This window comes from Asterias amurensis, chromosome 16, assembly GCF_032118995.1.
Source record: "Asterias amurensis chromosome 16, ASM3211899v1".
In the NCBI taxonomy this organism is placed as follows: Eukaryota; Metazoa; Echinodermata; class Asteroidea; order Forcipulatida; family Asteriidae; genus Asterias; species Asterias amurensis.
This window is the reverse complement of record NC_092663.1, coordinates 9,979,645-10,000,000: the sequence shown is the minus strand read 5'-3', so window position 1 is coordinate 10,000,000 and position 20,356 is coordinate 9,979,645. Positions and strand designations below refer to the sequence as shown.

The 20,356-nt window shown below is 39.3% G+C and overlaps 2 protein-coding genes and 1 pseudogene across 3 annotated transcripts in view; 1 reads left to right on the top strand and 2 right to left on the bottom strand.

The window, feature by feature from the left end:
• The window catches only part of LOC139949202 (tetratricopeptide repeat protein 22-like), a 9,344-nt pseudogene extending 8,255 nt beyond the window's left edge, over positions 1 to 1,089 (bottom strand).
• Positions 1,090 to 4,287: 3,198 nt separating this feature from the next.
• LOC139948589 (uncharacterized) lies at positions 4,288 to 18,054 on the top strand. The gene is made up of 3 exons (XM_071946762.1): positions 4,288 to 4,477; positions 10,310 to 12,066; positions 12,634 to 18,054. The coding sequence occupies exons 2-3, from the start codon at positions 10,369 to 10,371 to the stop codon at positions 12,844 to 12,846; spliced, it is 1,911 nt and encodes a 636-aa protein (XP_071802863.1). The 5' UTR covers positions 4,288 to 4,477; positions 10,310 to 10,368; the 3' UTR covers positions 12,847 to 18,054.
• The window catches only part of LOC139948587 (ATP-citrate synthase-like), a 60,538-nt gene continuing 55,661 nt past the window's right edge, over positions 15,480 to 20,356 (bottom strand). For both annotated transcript variants that reach the window (XM_071946759.1, XM_071946760.1), the window contains one exon: positions 15,480 to 18,053. In XM_071946759.1, coding sequence (XP_071802860.1) covers positions 17,965 to 18,053 — 89 coding nt within the window. In that variant the 3' untranslated portion in view covers positions 15,480 to 17,964. The remainder of the gene's footprint in view (positions 18,054 to 20,356) is intronic.

The following is a 20,356-nucleotide window of genomic DNA, read 5'->3' as shown; positions in this document are numbered from 1 at the left end:
AATGGGAAGAGTATAAAACATTGTGAGAAACGGCTCCCTCTGAAGTAACGTAGTTTTCGAGAAAGAAGTAATTTTCCTCGACATTGATTTCGAGACCTCAGATTAAGAATTTGAGGTCTCAAAATCAAACATCAGACAAAGCACACAACTTTGTGTGACAAGGGTCTTTTTTATTTCATTATTATCTCTCAACTTCAATGATTGAGCTCAAATTTTCACAGGTTTGTTATTTCATGCATTTGATGAGATACAGCAAGTGAGAAGACTGGTCTTTGACAAATTACCAATATTGTGTCCACTGTCTTTAAATTAAAGCCATACAAGGCTATACTTACGAGTTCGTCCTGCGACGATTGTGCTCAACATGTGGCCCTCCATAGTTTCCACTTATGTCATGGAGGTAGAAATAGATAGGCCTTCTAATGAGGGTGAAAACTCGCTGTTGCAAACACAGAAGGAAACTCAATCTCAACCTCTCAAACTTCACTGAGATCTGGATTACGGTAAGCCGTTTCAGTAGGATAACCACCACCACAGTAATGTTATCTTCCCTGCTAATTACGCACACAGCAAAACTATAGACTGTAGATCTACAAACTCTCTCCGTAGTAACGGGAAGTACAATGCCCTTCAAACACTTCGCATGACGGTCGAAGGGTCGTCAAAGCATTCATCCATCAATAAGCTTGTACCAATATTTATTCCATGGTAGCGGCACTGTAGGGCTGTTTAAGTTCATGTGAAAATATAAATCCACGGCTTTGAAGAACAGAAACAAGTCATTGATGAGATGCAACCGCTCCGCTGGTCGGTTTTCCTTCCTCCATGTTTTTATTATTATTTTGGAACCGAGTGGCTGTCTAGTCTGTAGGGGCATGCGTTCATCAACGACACTATTATGATAATGATGAGGTCACAGTGAAAGGCTGCCCTGCCCTGGGACGTGCCACGTGAGTAATCGATCGCCCGCGTCATTGCAGGTCATGCAATGGTTTGATAACATTAATACCACAAGAGACATATGATATCCAGAACGCAAAAACGGCATTATTTACATGTGTATAGTTTTTCTATGAGTTAGCTATTTACTACATGTACATTCGCTGCTACAGTGCAGGGGTTTGTCTATAGCATTCCGTGTTTACACGGGAAACATGGTCGCCGTGATTAAATAGTTCCACACCGGACCAGAGCAACGTTATGTGTTGATTAGTCAGGCGCAACATAGAGCAACAGAGTGCCGTCGTTCCGCAATGTTGTATTTTAAGCCCTTGGTCGCTTCGGCTACCTTGCTTCGGTGTCGACACGAATAATGGGGTGATTTACTTTTATAATTATAGTTTGCATGACCTGTGTGGAGCTTCACTACACGTACCAATGGCATGACGTGCTAGTCTGTTATTACCTACAATCCATATCGATCGCTTGTTGTCACTGGCTCCCCCGTCAGTGCATGCAGTAGTGCGCCTTTAGCCTGAACACCTCAAAAACACCCCCAAATACTTCAAAGTCTCTCCAGCCGCTTGAAACCAAGTATATTTTTCACTTCACTTCAGATTTCTTTTAAATTTTTGGCAGGTAAGCCGAATGGAACTTTTGCTTATACCCCAGAAAGTAACACACCCGAAAATGTGCTTTTTCCTAAACCGAATTGCCGCTAGTTTCATGCAGCATTCACCGACTAATATTCCTTAGCCAACATAGGGACAAAGGACCAACTTTAAGACCATATAATTCTTCAAATCTTCCCAAATCTCCTCAAAAGTTGAAGCACATAAATTCCAGGTTGTGAAAAAATGACACGATCTAGCGTGTAGTGTTGCCCGTCCACGAAAAAAAACAAAACACTGAACATTATTTTCTTGGCCCAGCTATTAAACTCACCCTTTCAATCAATGGTACTAATTCAAGATCAGGAAGTTAGCCCCGAAAATGCAGTCCCCCTGACGCAATTTCAACGAAGCGTATCATAGGGCGCGTGCTATAATGTGTCCCGAATTCCTTCGTGGCTATTAAAGGCAGTGAACACTAATATACTCAAAATAATTATTAGCATGAAACCTTACTTGGTGACTATAATGGAGAGCTGTTGATAGTATGAAACGTTGTGAGAAACGGCTCCCTCTGAAGTAACGTAGTTTTCGAGAAAGAAGTAATTTTCCACGAATCTGATTTCGAGACCTCAGGTTTTAGAACTTGAGGTCTCGAAATCAACCATCTAAACGCACACAACTTCGTGTGACAAGGGTGTTTTTTTCTTTCATTATTATCTCGCAAGTTCGATGACCGATTGAGCCGAATTTTCACAGGTTTGTTATTTTATGCATATGCTGAGATACACCAACTGTGAAGGCTAGTCTTTGACAATATTACAAATAGTGTCCACTGCCTTTAAATTCTGCTATTGATGAAAGTCATCTTTGAACATAGATTGGGGAGCCTAGTAGTAATTATATTATCATACATGTATGGCTGTCTCGAAGTCAGCGTCTAAAAGCACACAACTTCGTGTTACATGGGTGTTTTTTTTTCATTTTTATCACGCAACTTCGACGACCGATTGAGCTCAAATTCTCACAAGTTTTTTAATTTTATGCACATGTTGAGAAACACCAAGTGAGAAGACTGGTCTTTGACAATTACCAATAGTATCCAGTGTCTTTAATGTAGAGTCCAAATTTTTTACTTCTATTGTCAAAAAAAAAAAAAAAAAAAACATATTTGGTTTGCGGTACCAGCCAGGTAGATGCACACAATAGTGTTACCGAGACCCTGGTACGTTGATTTTGTTCTTGTTGGGGTGAGGTCATTTGGGCCACAAAAAAAAAAACAGTTGATCGTCCCCGCCCGCATCCGCAGGCCTCAAGTCAAATATATATATGATTTGAGGCATTGCATGGTGAGGTATTATAGGAACAAAAACTTAATAATGGTGGTGTCATGGGGCACAGTGGTCCTGCTCAATTAAACTATTTTTGTGACGCCACTCTATTGTTGAACGTGTAGATTATGTTTTAAGAATCTACACTTAGATTCGTTAAATCGTAACACAGTTGAGTGTAGAGTCACAAACTTTTTAAATAGTTAAATTGGAAAATTACTGTATTTCCAAACTGCAAGATAGCACGAGGTGCAACAAAACATAGCTGAAAATAATGTATATCTTTCAATTTACAAAAACAAATTCCAGTTTTAAAAAGTCACTTCAGTAACACAGTTAATTGTTAGCTGATGAGCAAACTGACGTTGTACTTGGTAATGTTGCTCAGCACTAAAGTGTGCCTATCAAGGGCCTTAAAGGCACCTGGAAATAGAATTTTTTTCTTTCAAACATAAGAGTATATGCTTACGAACAATAAACAATTTTTTTAGTAATTGTTTGTCACGATTTATATGTTTAAAAAACATATAAAGTTGTTTGGGGGCTGACTCCGCCTACCCCTTTTGTGACGTCAATCGAGGCAGACTTTGCCTGCAATGCGTATAGTAAACACACGTGCAAAGTACATGTACGTCCAAGTCGTGAGTTGGTACATTTCAAAAAGTGTTTTTCTGCATTCAGCAGAAATACACCTGGTCGGCATTGCCGGAAAAAACAAAAAAAAAATTTTGAAACGTACAAACTCACGACTTTGTCCGTACATGTACTTTGCAATTGTGTTTACTCTACGCAATACAGGCAAAGTCTGCCTCGATTTACGTCACGAACAGCGCCCTCTCGGGTCGGGGTCTACTCTTAAATTTGTAAATAACATAAGAACTGATTTTGTAAAACCTTAGTTAACTGTTTATTCACATTCCACTCACCAAAACACATATATTAGTGACAAAAGCTTTATTTTGAAAAAATACCACTTCCAGGTGACTTTAATGTTTTGTAAAATATTTATCAAATGTGACCATTAATGTCTTACACAGTGCAGTCCTTGGGCTTCATGATAGAGGAGGTCAAAAAGATGGGTGGGGGCATTTGATATTGTGTCCCACCCTCTGGGAGAGGGGGACATGTTCCCTGCCCCTCCCCGATTGACGCCACTTGCTAACAATTATTTTGAGTAAAAAACAAAGATGTCCCTTGCCTTGAATTTTAACTGGTTTTAATTTATAGTCCGTGATGTCGTTTTATAATACAATGAACTCGTGAAGCACACCATAGAACACCTTTTAATGTGGGTCACTAGTTTAGAGCTTGTTGAACCCGGAAAACTTTCCATTAATAACCATCCATGATTTAACCATTGAGTTATACCTCCACGCTGTAACTGACTAGTTGTGGGAAATCACCGTGTTCTGAGCTATTCCTGCAGACCAAAATGAAGGTCTTTCTCTATATAAGAGCGATTTAGGCTTCAGAAACTCAGAAGGATGTTTATGAGAAAATGGCGTCGTTAATCATTTTTGTGAAAACAATTTTGGAAACTTCCAGAGATATACTACAGAGATTGCGACCAGAACCATAACTGAAGTACCTACAAAGGTGAGTAATAATGACAGTAAAGTTTGTTTCTTTTTGTAGCTCCATGGTTTGATACTGGATTTCACTTCATAATGTTTGTGTAGCAAATATCGATTTTCGTTTTTTGATATTTTGCTATTGGGCATTCCCGTAGGTTTGTACGGTGAATGTCTACCCTTGTATCGATATTGGATATTGGGCATTCCCGTAGGTGTGTACGGTGAATGTCTACCCTTGTATCGATATTGGATATTGGGCATTCCCGTAGGTTTGTACGGTGAATGTCTACCCTTGTATCGATATTGGATATTGGGCATTCCCGTAGGTTTGTACGGTGAATGTCTACCCTTGTATCGATATTGGATATTGGGCATTCCCGTATAGGTTAATACAGTGAATGTATTTACCTTGTACATCGATCCAGTAGGCCCTACCCAATTCCAAACAAAAAACATAAGTGAAAAGACAGGGAATTGTGGAATTACTGCATGGGAGTGTAAAACGATATAGGGTCATTCAGAATACTAAATGCATAAGCATTAAACCTTTCTTGGTAACGAGTAATGGGGAGAGGTTGATGGTATAAAACATTGTGAGAAACGGCTCCATCTGAAGTGGAGTAGTTTTCGAGAAAGAAGTACTTTTCCACGAGTTTGATTTTGAGACCTCAGATTTAGAACTTGAGGTCACGAAATCAAGCATCAGAAAGCACACAACTTCGTGTGACAATGGTGTTTTTTCTTACATTCCCATCTCGCAACTTCGATGACCAATTGAGCTCAAATTTTCACAGGTTTGTTATTTTATGTATATGTTGAGATACTTGCAAGTGAGAAGACTGGCCATTGACATTTACCAATAGCGTCCAGTGTCTTTAAACCATTTCGGAACTCGATATCGTGGTTAGTTGGCTGTTTGTTTTAGTTTGTCCGTCTGGGCATATACCAGCCAGTCTTTGACTTGTATGGCCATACCGCCTCCCATTTTCACTTCTCGTATTTGCTGAAATGCTATTTACACACTCTGCAATTTACCTGGGGTTCCTTGCATAATTTTAGCATGGTTGTAAAATGTAGCAATGTTTGACAAGATTTGTGCAAGAGAACTTGGCCAGTAGACCATTGTTGTCCTTTCACACGAGGCCTATCATTTTGTAAAATTTTGCAACCATAAAGTTGGCAAGGGACCCATGCTAAACTGCTATCAAGTGAAAGGGGGTTATTATGATTTTGTAGCGTGGAAATAAATGCCTTGTTTACAAACAACTTACATTATCAGAGTCCCTTTAACACTTCCGTGTCGAACGCCTGCCACGGATGCCCTTACCACCAGTTAATACCAGTGTGGGTGATGTTTAGTTTATAGGCCTACTTGTGATGTTTAATTTTGTGACCCATAGATAGAAACTAAACGGGGAAGCCCCACAATTTCGTTGTACTAAAATGTTCTGACTGAACAGACGGCCAAAAGCCAGATGGTAAGATCTGGGTATAATGTGTATGTAGTATTAATTTATGGTCTACAGTATACAAATATTGACTGCTTCGAGTGCTATGGAACTATGACTCCCGAGGTGATCCCCGGAGCGTTCTATTTTCCCGAGGCGAAGCCGAGGGAAAATAGAACCCTCCAGGGATCACCGAGGGAGTCATAGTTTTAACCATTGCCGAGTAAAAGCAGTCAATATTTGTTTTATAACACCCCAAACATTTTAAATACTGTACTATTAAGTTATAGACCTGAATGCTACAATCCATGGACGACGCGAATACAGACTGCGAAAACGTTTACTGTGCTGCATGTAGTGTCATGTAATCCGAAATGGTTACAGACTATTAGTTTATCATCCTCGTACACGCAACGGACGTCTGGGTACTGCACGCCGTGTACTAGCGCACGGCAAACCAATGCACTATCACACGGCCGTCGTCTAGTAAAACATCATGTGACACGCTCTAAACCAATGACACGGCAGGAAATTGGGAAGGGGTGTTATATTATAATACCTATTGGCTTCTTATATAGTGCGCATATTCTCATGACGCCCAATGCGCTTTATGACATACAATATTTTATGTGACGTACCAACAACCTTTAGACAACTCTATCACCTTATGATAGATTGGAATGGTCCAGACCAGGCAATCAATCACTTTGACTCCCACAGAGTATCTCCTTTTGGAGAAAACAGTTAAATAAATAACATTGGCCAAGACTTAGTGAATCAAAACCTCCCTTAAAGTTTGTTAACATCTATCCGGAAAAGGGTACTCAAAATGATTGTTTAATAACAAAAAAACATATAATAAATATCACGAGAATTCAGTTTCCTTATTGATTGAAAACATATTAAATTAATATCTAGCAAAGATCACTTATTGCCGTTTTCGTTCAAGTAGGTCTTAAAATAAACAGGATGTTCAACTGTTATTAAAGAGCCGTTGGAAAAAGTCATTCTTGTAATTAAGCACGTTCGTTGTAGTGCCATCGATAAGACATTTATTTCCATTTTGAAGGGCAGTTATTATGAGGACAACTTTTCTTTTCATTGCGATGGATTTGTTTTTCTTCAAATTTGTCTATTTTGAAGAGAAAAAAACGTTTAAATGCAATGAACAAACAACAAAACAAGAAACGAGTCAAACATTAATGAAAACAGAATCGAATTGTTGAGTATCCCATCACCACGAGAAAAGTCATGAATCTACAATTGACAATACGAAAATTGTACGACATATGCAATTTCATCATAGATTTATAATTATATCAAATTTGGTATTTTTTCACAACATTTCAAAATTCTCCCATCTTGTTCCCATCGGATCTACGTCTGCGGTTATTGTATGAATTTCAAGACATAAACAAATTGAAAGAAATTTCGAAACCAGCTTTCAATTTTCTCCTTGCAACACATATCAAGCACGTCCATACTGTTCTAATCACTGGCACCAACCATTACAAAAAAAACGCAAAAAGGGAGAAGACAATTTGTGGGCGAAAACATCACATGCACGTAATTTTATATAGCCTTATAATTAACTATGTGGTTCAAACAAAAAAGTAACAACATACTTTTTAACAACAAAACAAAGCGTAGGCAATTCGTGACACGTTGTAATTTTACCACAAACATTATCAGCTGACGTGGTTTCACTTATTGAAGAGAAAATGAGAAATTATACAGACTCGTGTAACAATGACTATGCACTTTATGTTTGGTCAACTTCTGTTCAATCAACTTACTTCGAAAACTAATTACTGTTGGCTGTCAGTGTGGTAATTGAGTTTGTTATAAGTGTCTGTCCATACGTTCTTGTCCCTGTTGATGTTATGTTTGTCTGTCCCCAAGCATCTCCCCACAAGCCTCGGCTTCTATAGATGATGCCTCCATATTTTATTGAAAGCACCAACTGTAAGGGATAGACTTTGACAATTACCAATCGTGTACACTGCCTTTAAACTCACCCTTTCAATCAATGGTACTAATTCAAGATCAGGAAGTTAGCCCCGAAAAAGCAGTCTCCTGCTGACTCAATTTCAACGAAGCGTATAATTATCATAGGGTGCGGGCTATAATGTGTCCCGAATTCCTTCATGGCTATTAAAGGCAGTGGACACTATCGGTAAATACTCAAAATAATTATTATCATAAAACCTTTCTTGGTTACAAGTAATGGGGAGAGGTTGATAGTATAAAACATTGTGAGAAACGGCTCCTTCTGAAGTCATGTAGTTTTCCAGAAAGAAGTAATTTTCCACAAATTTGATTTCGAGACCTCAGATTTAGAATTTGAGGTCTCGAAATCAAGCATCTGAAAGCACACAATTTCGTGTGACAAGGGTGTTTTTCCTTTCATTATTAGCTCGCAACTTTGACGACCGATTGAGCTAAAATTTTCACAGGTTTGTTATTTTATGCATATGTTGAGATACACCAACTGTGAAGGCTAGTCTTTGACAATTACCAATAGAGTCCACTGTCTTTAAGAAACGATCACAAAAGAATCGACAGTTATAATAACCATACTCTGCATCGGAACTTGTAAACAACTTTCGTCCCGGCATGCGTTTCATTGAAGAACAAATTAAGGAAAACTTGCCTTCCAAACATTTAGGCTATTCAACTTTATCGGCCTAGTATACCTTTGGTTTTTGAAACCGTTCGGTTGTATTAATCATAATATATCTGGAAAGGACTGCTAACAGAAAAAATATTATTTGTTTAAAGGTGGCTGAGCGTTTTGGATAAAATCTGGAGCGGTTAATATCCACACAGGAATAATATAAATCCGTAAACGGAACACACAACATGAGCGACGTTTCATGCAGAGACGTTTATCATGTTAAAATGTAAAGTATTAAACAAATCTTCACAGCCATTGGATAGTTTCGGTACAGATTTTTTTTAAGTTCACAGTTTTACAAATAACTTACAGGTTTACAGAAGGTAATGATGAAAGACTTCTCTTGAAAAAAAAACATTAAAACAATATAAACTCTCCCGACTCCGATTACCGATTGAACCTAATTTCCACAGGTTTGTTATTTCATATAGAAATTGTGATACACGTAGTGTGGGCTTTTGGACAATACTGTTTACCGAAAGTGTCCAATGCCTTTTAAACCACATTCCTTTTAGAAGGTAATTGTTTCTCGAAGGTTATAGATGCAAACGATACATTGCTTCTTACCACGTAAAAAGCAATTGTCATTTTGTGTACCCTCCCTCCAGGTATCCACATTTTGGAAGACATATATAATATTTGTCAAGGCACAACTAACAAATTTGCAACACCCCAAAACAGCAAAACAAAATTTGCAAACACTCTAACTTTCGATAGTCTGAACACCAGAGGTCTTTCACCACCAATCACGTGACATCCACCCTCGCAGAACATAATATTCCCGTAATAATGCTTTTGATGCAGGCTGTTGCACCTTTGCACAAAATAATGCTCAAAGGGAAGTCTTGAATCCGTCATGGATTTCGCATATCACGACATGTAATAAACAAGTAATTTGAAAGTCATGTTCGGCTAGTCATGTATTTACAAACATTTAAAACTTATAAAAGGTGCATCCGCTTTGCTAAAAAAATACTGCACAACTGTCAAAGTCTTCAAACTTGGCAGTTATAGTCTAGAGCAGGTGGAACCACAATATGCCGTTTTTCTACAGTGCTATTGCTTTTATTAAAATAAAATAAATGGTTGGCGGCCAATCTCTCTCAGACAAACATTGGTTGAACATCTATGATTATGAGTTGCACAAACCAATAAACAGTTTATTCAGTAACTACACGACAATACTTGTTCTAGTCGTTTTGAAATTAGCGGTTAGCTTGATAGGATTGGAACCCACAACCTTGTAATTTTAAGTACTACAGTCTAACCACAGGATCACGTTGCCCACGATGGGTGTAAATCGTTGTCCGTTGATAGAACAGCCCTTTGATTCACCCATATTGAGCTTATATTTCTCTTGTAATTTCTCATCAAACAGCGACAAATCTGACATCCTGATCGAAACTGTGAAGTGTTATTACACCATAGAAGTTGATACATAAGGTGTGATATACACAGGTCTGTAGTGCAAGTTCACTGACGTATTTCCTTGATATTTTAAGCTTCACGTCAACATGTTTAGTTATCTTTAGAGGTAGGCATATCTACGGTTCGACACCACAATTTCTCCCGTATATAATCTTGTATCCACTGAGGGTTATCATTGTACACCTGTCTTGTGTACAGTTGCTGTCTTAAAATTCAACATAAAATTGCAAGTGAGAATATAGACTGGGCCCTGTGTAAGTGAACATGATGTTTCAATATACTGTGATTTTGTTTGATACAGGGAACGTGACAAGGTTGGCCACAGCATGACAAGTGGGTCTTGCGGATATCAGAAGAAAGATGTATCCCTCCGACGGCAGAGGGTGGTCTTTTGAGGACGATGAAGAGGTGGTTGGAGCCATGGGGTGTCACCTCACATGGACGGACCTCCACGGGATCGACAAGAGTACTCTAGGACGAGAGAGGCAACTCATCGAGGGAATGGAGATTGACTTCAGCAGCAGGCCCTCCCACTGGCTCTCAGTCTGCAACCTCCTGGGCTTTGTCTACTATTCACTCTGGCTGGTCCAAGAGGCTGAGGAGAAGTTCAGCGAGGTCATCGCAAAGGATGGGAGTAACATGAATGCTCTGGGTAACCTCATCATCATCTATAAGAGCCAGTCTCGGATGAAACAGTACCGGGAAACTCTCGGGATCCTTCGGATACTAGTCGCCAGGCAAGACGCGCTTAACATGGCCCGCTCGTACTCTGACCGGGCCTTCGCTCTTCGATTCTTCCAGGAACACCGGAGGAGTTTCACGTATTTACCGTTCACCCGCAAAGCAGTGGAGACTGGCAAGGAGCTAGGCACCCCGGAGGAGGCAGAGTGGTTGTTCGCCCACGGACTGGCATTGCATCGGCGCTTCATGCAGATGCTCAACAGTGGGGCAGCCGTGCAGGTGCACTCAGAAGTGGGATTCCGGGAGGTTGTCGAGTGCCTGTTTCAGGTAACTAAGATTGAAGGTGCGAGCCCGGACTTCAAAACAATGCCCTGGGTCTTCATAGGCGCCCTCCTCTCGTTGTTCCCCGGTAAGATCTTGGCTGATGTTGTTCAGGATGACTCGAGCTTCCTGTCGGCCACTGACTGTTTCGACAGAGCTCTCAAGCTTCAACCTGAAGACCCTGAAGTACTTGCCAGAGTTGGTGCCCAGTACGTAGAGCTGAAAATGTTCGACCAGGCCTCTGACATTCTTAACAAAAGCCTGTCGATTAAAGAGTCCTTGCTTGCGTTCAGACACCGGGCTATTCTGTCTATCAAAATGTATGAAGACGAAAATGTGCGGACCCAATTGCCAGAAGCCGAGCTGGACGGACTGCTTCAAAAGGCACTCTCTGATCTCAAACACGCAATAGAGTTGAAGGAAACCAACGCAGCGCTATCTGATCAAGGGTACATCTACTTTCTCATGAGACAACCAAAAAAAGCTCTCCAATGCTTCAGCATGGCGACTAAATGCGATCACCTGGAGGATAACTTTGACCCGTCGGTCACCCATGAACGCTGGGCTAAATGTCTGAGCACTCTAGGCGAGGAGGAAGGCGCTCTCATGCAGCTCAGGAAGATGGAGACTGCCAAGATGAAACTACGGGAGCAAGCCACCGTATTGGAGGAAGCCTGGCGACACCGACACGGCCTCAACTGCCAGGGCTTCGAGTGTGACCTCGCCCGCTTTGACTTCTGCACCGAGGATCGCCACGGCTATGTGAACGTCTTCGGAACATCCAGCGTCCCGATTTCGGTTCGCTACTTCGCCCGGAATCGAGGCTCGTTTAGGTACGACTTCTTCGTCAGCTTTGCTCACATCGACAATAAGTGGACAGTGGCGCTCGTCAAGAGACTGGAGAGCGAGTTCGGTGTTCGTGGAAACATCAGGTACCGGGACTACCATCTCGGGGCTGCTATCTCAGATAACATAGCAGAGTCTGTGGCTAATTCCTACCGTACACTCATCATCATGACACCGGACTCCCTCAGGGACCAGTGGTGCAGATACGAGGTGAGAATAGCCACTATTTGCAATACATGAAAGTTAAATTGTACAGTATTGGAAAGAATAAAAACACCAGCCGTTAGTTTTAGTCTTGAAGATGACTGAATATGGAGTTCATACTAGAACCAGTTTGCGATACAATTCTCTCTGGAATGAAGTCATACTCGAGAAAACTTCATCATTCTGAAAACCTTTTAAAAAAAACAGCTGTAGATTTCGATTGTTACACGCTTACAATGTACATGGATGTTACTATTTTTCTCAACACCCAAACAACATATTTAACCCAAAGGTTCACACGTTTGTTATTTCATGGTTGGTGACATAAAACACGACATTGCTATGCCACTTTTTTGTCAGCTCTACCAATGTCTAATACCTCGCAACCTGTTTTATGGAATTTGTAAAAAGAATTCTTAGTACCGCTCTGTCAAAAACGAAAGATTAAACAAACCAAAGGTAGCCTTCCCTTTAACTCATTCATTTCCTTTATCAATAATTAGATGCACGAGAGATTAAATAGACAAATAAATAAATTAATAACTTAACATCTATAAATGTTCACACCATCAGGTTCAGCGAGCCCACATGACCAATCTGCAGAGGCGTTGTGCCGTGCCAATCATGCTGCGCATGTGCCAGGTACCACGTGAGCTGGAGCACCTGACTTTCATCAAATGCCAGAAAGGACAATTTCGAACAGAGGACTGGCATAGACTTGGACTGAGCCTTTGCCAGCATGTGGACCAGTCTCACTCTGATTGGCCAGAGGGTTACCATTTATAATTAAAGGGCAGCTTCACACAGAGGACTGGCATAGACTTGGACTCAGCCTTTGCCAGCAGATGGACCAATCTCACTCTGATTGGCAAGAGGGTTACCATTTATAATTAAAGGACAGTTTCGGACAGAGGACTGGCATAGACTTGGACTGAGCCTTTGCCAGCAGATGGACCAATATCCAGCTAAGCTGAGAAAACAAGTCACAAATAATTACATTCTGGAAACGCTCCATTAAAAAGAAAGATGCACCCTTTTCGTCTAGCAACTTACACCTGGTATATCCATGTAATTGCTTAACGGGTATACGTACTTTTTCCTAACAAAAAACACTATGTCCACAGATTTACGTTAAATTTACACAGTTTGAAGATTATGACAGTAGAAAGCTTCCCTTGAAATTTAACTAACTGAGGTGTTGTAGTTTTTGAGAAATGAGTAAAAGTAATAATTTTCGTCTCAGTTTTAGCATGTAAAAACGTATTAACCAGTTATGCTATGGTTTTGGTATAATATCATAACTGGTTAAGGGGATTTTACATGCTAAAATAGTTTTGGTCTCATGAGATCGAAACTATTTTGTGACTTGTTTTACTCTTTTCTCAAAAACACAATCTTAGTAACATTTGAAGGGAAACTTTCCACTTTCATTAACTTCAAACCCTGTAAGTTTAATGTAAATCTGTGGACATTTTGAAATAGTACCCGAATCCTTTAAAGAGGTGGACTTTATTGGATCAAGCACAAACCAGTGGTGCTTGCCTCGGGCAAGTTAAATGCTCGTCAATTAAGTTTAATTAAATGTTAAGAAAATCCCTAACTCAAAAGGATGTATACTTTCCAAGTTTGTGTGGCCAAACTGGAAAACTCTTTAATGGAGCTTTCAATGTTACAGACATTTAAGGACTTGTCCACAAGTCTAATCCTGTTCTTATGATAACGTGATGTACTTCCTCCCGAAGGAACTCTACACCCAACCTGGCTCAAAACGATAACCAAAAAGCATTTTGGTAATATTTTCTTTTTCAGTTGTGGATTCTACATATGGAAAACCAAATAATGGACTTGTCTTTACATGTTTTGCTTTGTAAGGTCCTTTCGGAACAATCACTTTCTGTCACAAGTATTATGCTTTTGATTGATACAATTGTTTACATAGTGTGTAGTGAATGAGTGCAATGTGGAGAGTATTTGCATGGATGGAAAATGGAATGTTCCATTCAATGAGGGGATACCAAGTTGAATGGAACATTCCATCTTTCATCAACGACATGAACCTTACTTGCATTGCAAGAATATTTAATATGGATTATTTATTTTACATAACATACAGTATTTCTTTGCTATTTTAAAGGGAACTTAAAAAAATAAATGTACAAGATGGTATTGTGGCATCTGTCAAGAGAGAGTTCTGTACTGCTGTGTATACAATTGTCAAAATTCATAGTTATGACTTATGCCATGACTAATGCCACTTAAGTCATAAGGCCTTTTCACACGAGGAAAATAAGCAGGGGGTCCTTGGTCTTAAGAACACAACGTTGTTTAATCCACATCGAGTGAAAGGAACCTCTGCTTAAATAGGCACGGGTCCCTGGTCTTTTTTAAGACCAAGGTCCAGAACTCCGTCTTAAAAACACAACATTTTGAAAATTATATCACGATCGTCCGTGTGTGCGGTGTGAATGGAAATTGCTTGCGTAACGAAGGACCCTGGTGTGGCTGGAACTACCACGCATGCGCGCAAGAAGAAACACATGGTGCAAGAAAATCAAGATGTTAGACCCCGTTATATGATAACGTTAAACCTTTGACCGTGTGCACGACTCCATCAAGAGAGCAAGTTTTCAATGTTGACCTGTAGCACCACAAAAGACGAATGTTCTGAGACATGGGATTTTGGTTTCTGCGCCGTGTGAAAGGTCCTGTTTGAGTTTGACCAACGTCCTTGGTCAAGACAACTGCCACCGGAGACCAAGGACCCTAGTTTAACTTTGTCGTGTGAAAAGGGCTATAGTAATGAGATACATCTCATAATTACAACTTAGTACAAGTTATAATTATAAGAAAATAGAACTGTTTCAAACTGCTTACCAACCAAAATAGTTTGGCATGATGTTTCGATAAGAAAGTCTCTGCTTGGGACCAAACGTCAGGCCATTAACTATTTTCAAAGTTATATTGTGAGAAAAAAGTCAAACTTAGCTATAATTATGAGATACTGTAAGATATCACACAAGCGCAAGTGGAATACGGACAAAATAGCGCTTCTGCGCCCCATATCTAATGAGGTTGTATACTGAGCGTGACGCATTGACACTCGCAATACGCACTGTGCAATAAATACAGAGGAAGTAGTATATAGTTTTAACACCACCCGCTAGTTCCAGCATCTGTTTGTGGATTAGCGCATACTTGACTTTAAAAGTCATAACTATTGCAATATATCTTAACTATACTGATTCAGTATTTATCAATAATATTTGGGGTGTAAATCAAGATGGCCACTGCGAGCAGTAATTTATTGGTGAAGGGTGCAAAATTATGCAGTGGACTCTTCAACACTTATTTAAAAAAATGAATTAAGAAACCGTGCTGTCTACATTTTGGATAATATAGTATTTTATTTCCGTAAATGGAAACTCTTGGGAATATATTTTGGAAAAAGTAACTGATCCTCATAAAGTATCACAATAAACATAAACATAATTACAGGAAAACTATCAGACAACTCATTTTTGTCTTAAAGTTTAAAAAAATTCTTTTTTGAGTTGCCAACACTTTTTTTTCACATGTGTGAAATAAGACTAATTTATGAATACAATTTTGAAAGCTAAATCTGGGAAAACAGCCTTTACAAAATATTAGAACCCTAAAATAATTTTTCACTGTCGGCTCTAAACCATCTGATAATATTTTCTCATACAGGTAATATACTGTTTTGATAACAATTTTAACATTACATAAATATTTGTTGTTGGCATTTATTTATACATTTTTTAATATAGGAGGGGGTGTAAAGTAGAAAGAATGAAAAAATAATCATAAATGTAATCAGTTACTACACCACCACCGAGCACCACTAAATTTGTTCCAAGTTTTTGCCAGATGTTTTGTTTCTGTATTTGGTAGCAGCGGTGCTAAAGGTTGGGGGTTGACAAGATGGGGATATGCCCCAATTACTTCCTTAGACCCTGTCCCAAAATTCCCGAATGCCGCTGGTGTACGTCCGTCACTTCAGTAAGTCGATGCTTTATCAACAGTACAAAATTACATTGAAAGTTAATGTTTTGCATATGTAAATTTCAGCTTGCATCCCGTTTGTCTGGGTGAAAAGAAGCAATTATAAGTAAAGCATCTTGCTCAAGAACACAAGTGTCATGGGCTAGAACTCAAACCCACATCCGATAACTAGAACTTGAATTCGATGCTCTAAACCACTCAGCCATATTAAACAAAACTGATCGTGGATGAATGTACTCTTCTTTCAAAAACAAACAAGCCTAATGATTATTCCTTTCTCTCAAATTATCTGGCATTCATAAAACAACATTTCCACTTGTGTACATTCAAACTTCCTCACATCCTAGTTTTCCCAGTTTGTTTTTTAAATTATCAAATTACAACTGGGCTGTTTCCTTCTAGATAAATCGATCTCAGATGTATCAACCAACCCTGACCCACTTCAGCAGCTTTTCTTCTAAGCTCGTTCAAGAAACTAAAGTTTTACCCCAAGGAGTTGAAACATATTACTTTTATTGTCAAGTAATAAGCCACAAGGGGGAACTCTTACTGTTGTCTACGTTCCTAGTAAGGCGCCCAATGGTGACCCTTCTCAGCAAGTGGGTTTGTCTAGGTCCATGAATATAAATTATGTGCGATTGGTTTTTGGAACCTACTGTTTGCTTCAATCTTATCAGGCCTGATTCCTCGCGGAGGAAACAAAGGTGACTATCTCATTGCCCCCCTGGTAATTGCCTTGGTGCCCTTGACATGCTCTGGTAGAAATGGGTGGTCCCTTTAACAAGCAGAAAAATCCTTGGTGCCCTTGCCCTTTCAAAAACTAAGCATACAGGCCTGAATATACCGTAAAACCAACTTGTGAAAATTTATTTTAAAAGGTGGGTACATTTTTGAGATACATGTATATCGCTGAATATCTGCAGAAACATTTCACTTAGAAGTAATGTAGTTATATGTAAAAAGATGTTTTGGTCCCCCCCCCCCAAAAAAAAAAAAAAAAAAAATTTGTATCTGAGAAGCAGTACAGTCAGTAATGTTTCTCAGATTGTATATTCCAATTGCGGATTATTCTTCCTGCCGGGACATAATCGCTCTCGAATATCTGCGAAATTTCAAAAACTTGACCACCTTTTGAGTATGAAATTTCACATGTTAGTTTGATTGTATACATCTACATTTGTATAGAATAAAGCAATCAAACGGTTCCTAAAACCAAAGGTATATGTTCCCTTTAAAACTGGAGCAATGGAATGCAAAAGTTATACAGTTTCACTTCCAACATGTGGCACAGTAGAGAGTAGTCAAATCATGTAATCTCTAAATCAACCACAACACTAGATAAGATTGGAATATTCGGATATGCACAACCCAACAGCCTGCAGCAGGTTTCACAAAACGCTATGACTAATCCTATCTCGAGTAAAGACGAGTACCTCTCGTCCAAACTTAGGATGGATTCGCTGCGTCCTAACGTCTATAGTCCTAAGATTAATCCTAAGTTAGAAAGAGTTTGGCGAAATCAACGGTTGGTCACATGAATCATAGCTTGAAAACCAAATACTACATGTGTGCAGCTAACTGTTTCACTGATTATGTTATCATTAACTGTCATTTACAATGTTCGCTACTCATTTTCGATATTAATTTTTTTACATAAGTTTATAGAACAGTTTTATAATAATATATTAATTAACCTTTTTTTCCTCACATTCTTCATAAGAATTGATAACTTAACAAATACATTTTGTTTAGAGTTCTGAAATAGGTGACAAAATCTTAGCTTGTTAGTACTAATTCTTTTAAATCTAACCTGCAAATGTTCCCCCTCCAGCACATAATGGTCCCTTCTGGCGATGCATGGAATGTGCATGTTTTTTTGGTCTATTCCATTTCTGGTAGGATGTAGGAAATGTCATCCCATGGGTGCCTGTAAAGACCTTGCTTCAGACGTTTCTGGTCCAAAAAGTGTCCTGAAGTAAGGTAGAGAAAGAAAAGAAACAAGTATTAAAGACACTTCCAGACACTATTGGTAATTGTCAAAGACCAGTCTTTTCACTAGCTGTATCTCACCATATGCAAAAAATAACAAATCTGTGAAAATTTGAGCTGAATCGGTCGTCGAAGTTGCGAGATAACAATGAAAGAAAAACACCCTTGCACAAGTTAGTTGTGTGCTTTCAGATGCTTGATTTTGAGACCTGAAATTCTAAATCTGAGGTCTCGAAATCAAATTTGTGGAAAATTACTTCTTTCTAGAAAACTACATTACTTCAGAGGGAGCCGTTTCTCACAATGGATGCGTTCATTTAGCTTCCCTGTGTCGACCCTGGTATGTGGCGTTTTTTTTTTCCAGGACGAACTATGGTAATTATCTGCACACGTTCGTCCTGGGGAAAAAAAACGCCACACACCGGGGTCGACCCGGGGGAGCTAAAGTTCAATAACTGGACATACATTATACATATCTGGTAATGAAACCAAGGATGCCTCATAAGTGAACTTAAAGCCATTATACACTTTCGGAACAGGAACAAAAAAAGTTCACAGACTTACAAATAACTTACAGGGTTTGCAGAAGGTAATAGTGAAAGACATCTCTTGAAATATTATTCCATGAAATGCTTTACTTTTTGAGAAAACATTAAAACAATTATCAATTCTCAACAGCGAGAGTTACGGATTTATAGTAAACACATGTCATGACACGGCGAAACGCGCGGATACAAAGGTGGGTTTTCCCGTTATTTTCTCCCGACTCCGATGACTGATTGAGCCCAAGTTTTCACAGGTTTGTTATTTTATTTATAAGTTGTGATACACGAAGTCTGGGCTTTTGGACAATACTGTTTACCGAAAGTGTCCAATGGCTTTAATCACTGCAGCTCGGGTGTCTGAGGAAACCTGGATACTTGCTCTGTAAACAAGAAACACCTAGGTTAACCTTAGCCCTGGCGGCCTTACACTTTCGTATTGTACTACAGTGACATCCTGGACATCAGGGTACATTTCTGGGGCGAAAAATTTTCACAGCTTAGAAGTGTCGTGGCCGTGCGGTTAAGAGCACCGAATTCAAACTCTGGTGTTTCTGATCAGCAGAGTGTGGGTTCGAATTCCCAGCCGTGACACTGTGTCCTTGAGCAAGACACTTAACCATTGCTTCGTCCTTCGGATGGGACGTAAAGCCGTTGGTCCCATGTGTTGTGTAACGCATGTAAAAGAACCCAGTGCACTTATCGAAAAGAGAAGGGGTTCGCCCCAGTGTTCCTGGTTGTGGCTGCTTTATGCGCCGTAGCACCTTGTAAACCCTTATAAGGTGCTAAATAATTGGGTCTCAGAATTCATCACTGCAATAACCTATCTTTCTGAAAGTTTGTATATATACTCAGTGCCTTGAGTACCTTGTTTGGTAGATACGTGCGCTATATGAGACTTCGATATTATTATTATTATTATATTACAGCTTCATAACTCAAATCTTACATGCAACAAGCCACTAATTCCAAGTTAGAAAGAGTTTGGTCCTTTATTAGGATGGGTCCTGTAAGTCCTAAGATTAAACCTAAGTTATGGAGAGTTTGGTCCTGTATTAGGACGGGTCCTTTAAGTCCTAAGATTAGTCTTAAGTTAGGAAGAGTTTGGTCCTATATTAGGATGGGTCATATAAGTCCTAAGATTAATCCTAAGTTGGGAAGAGTTAGGTCCTATATTAGGATGGGTCCTATAAGTCCTAAGATTAATCCTAAGTTATGAAGAGTTTGGTCCTATATTAGGATGGGTCCTATAAGTCCTAAGATTAATCCTAAGTTAGGAACAGTTTGGTCCTATAATAGGATGGGTCCTATAAGTCCTAAGATTAATCCTAAGTTAGGAACAGTTTGGTCCTATATTAGGATGGGTCCTATAAGTCCTAAGATTAATCCTAAGTTAGGAAGAGTTTGGTCCTATATATGTAAGATTGGTCCTATAAGTCCTAAGATTAATCCTAAGTTAGGAAGAGTTTGGTCCTATATTAGGATGGGTCCTATAAGTCCTAAGATTAATCCTAAGTTAGGAAGAGTTTGGTCCTATATAAGATTGGTCCTATATAAGATTGGTCCTATAAGTCCTAAGATTAATCCTAAGTTGGGAAGAGTTTGGTCCTATATTAGGATGGGTCCTAGAAGTCCTAAGATTAATCCTAAGTTTTAAAGAGTTTTGTGAAATCGAACGGCTGGTTCAAATACAGCAAGGAGCACTGTGTGATTTGGATTTTAGTGCCTGTGTTTTCCCTGGA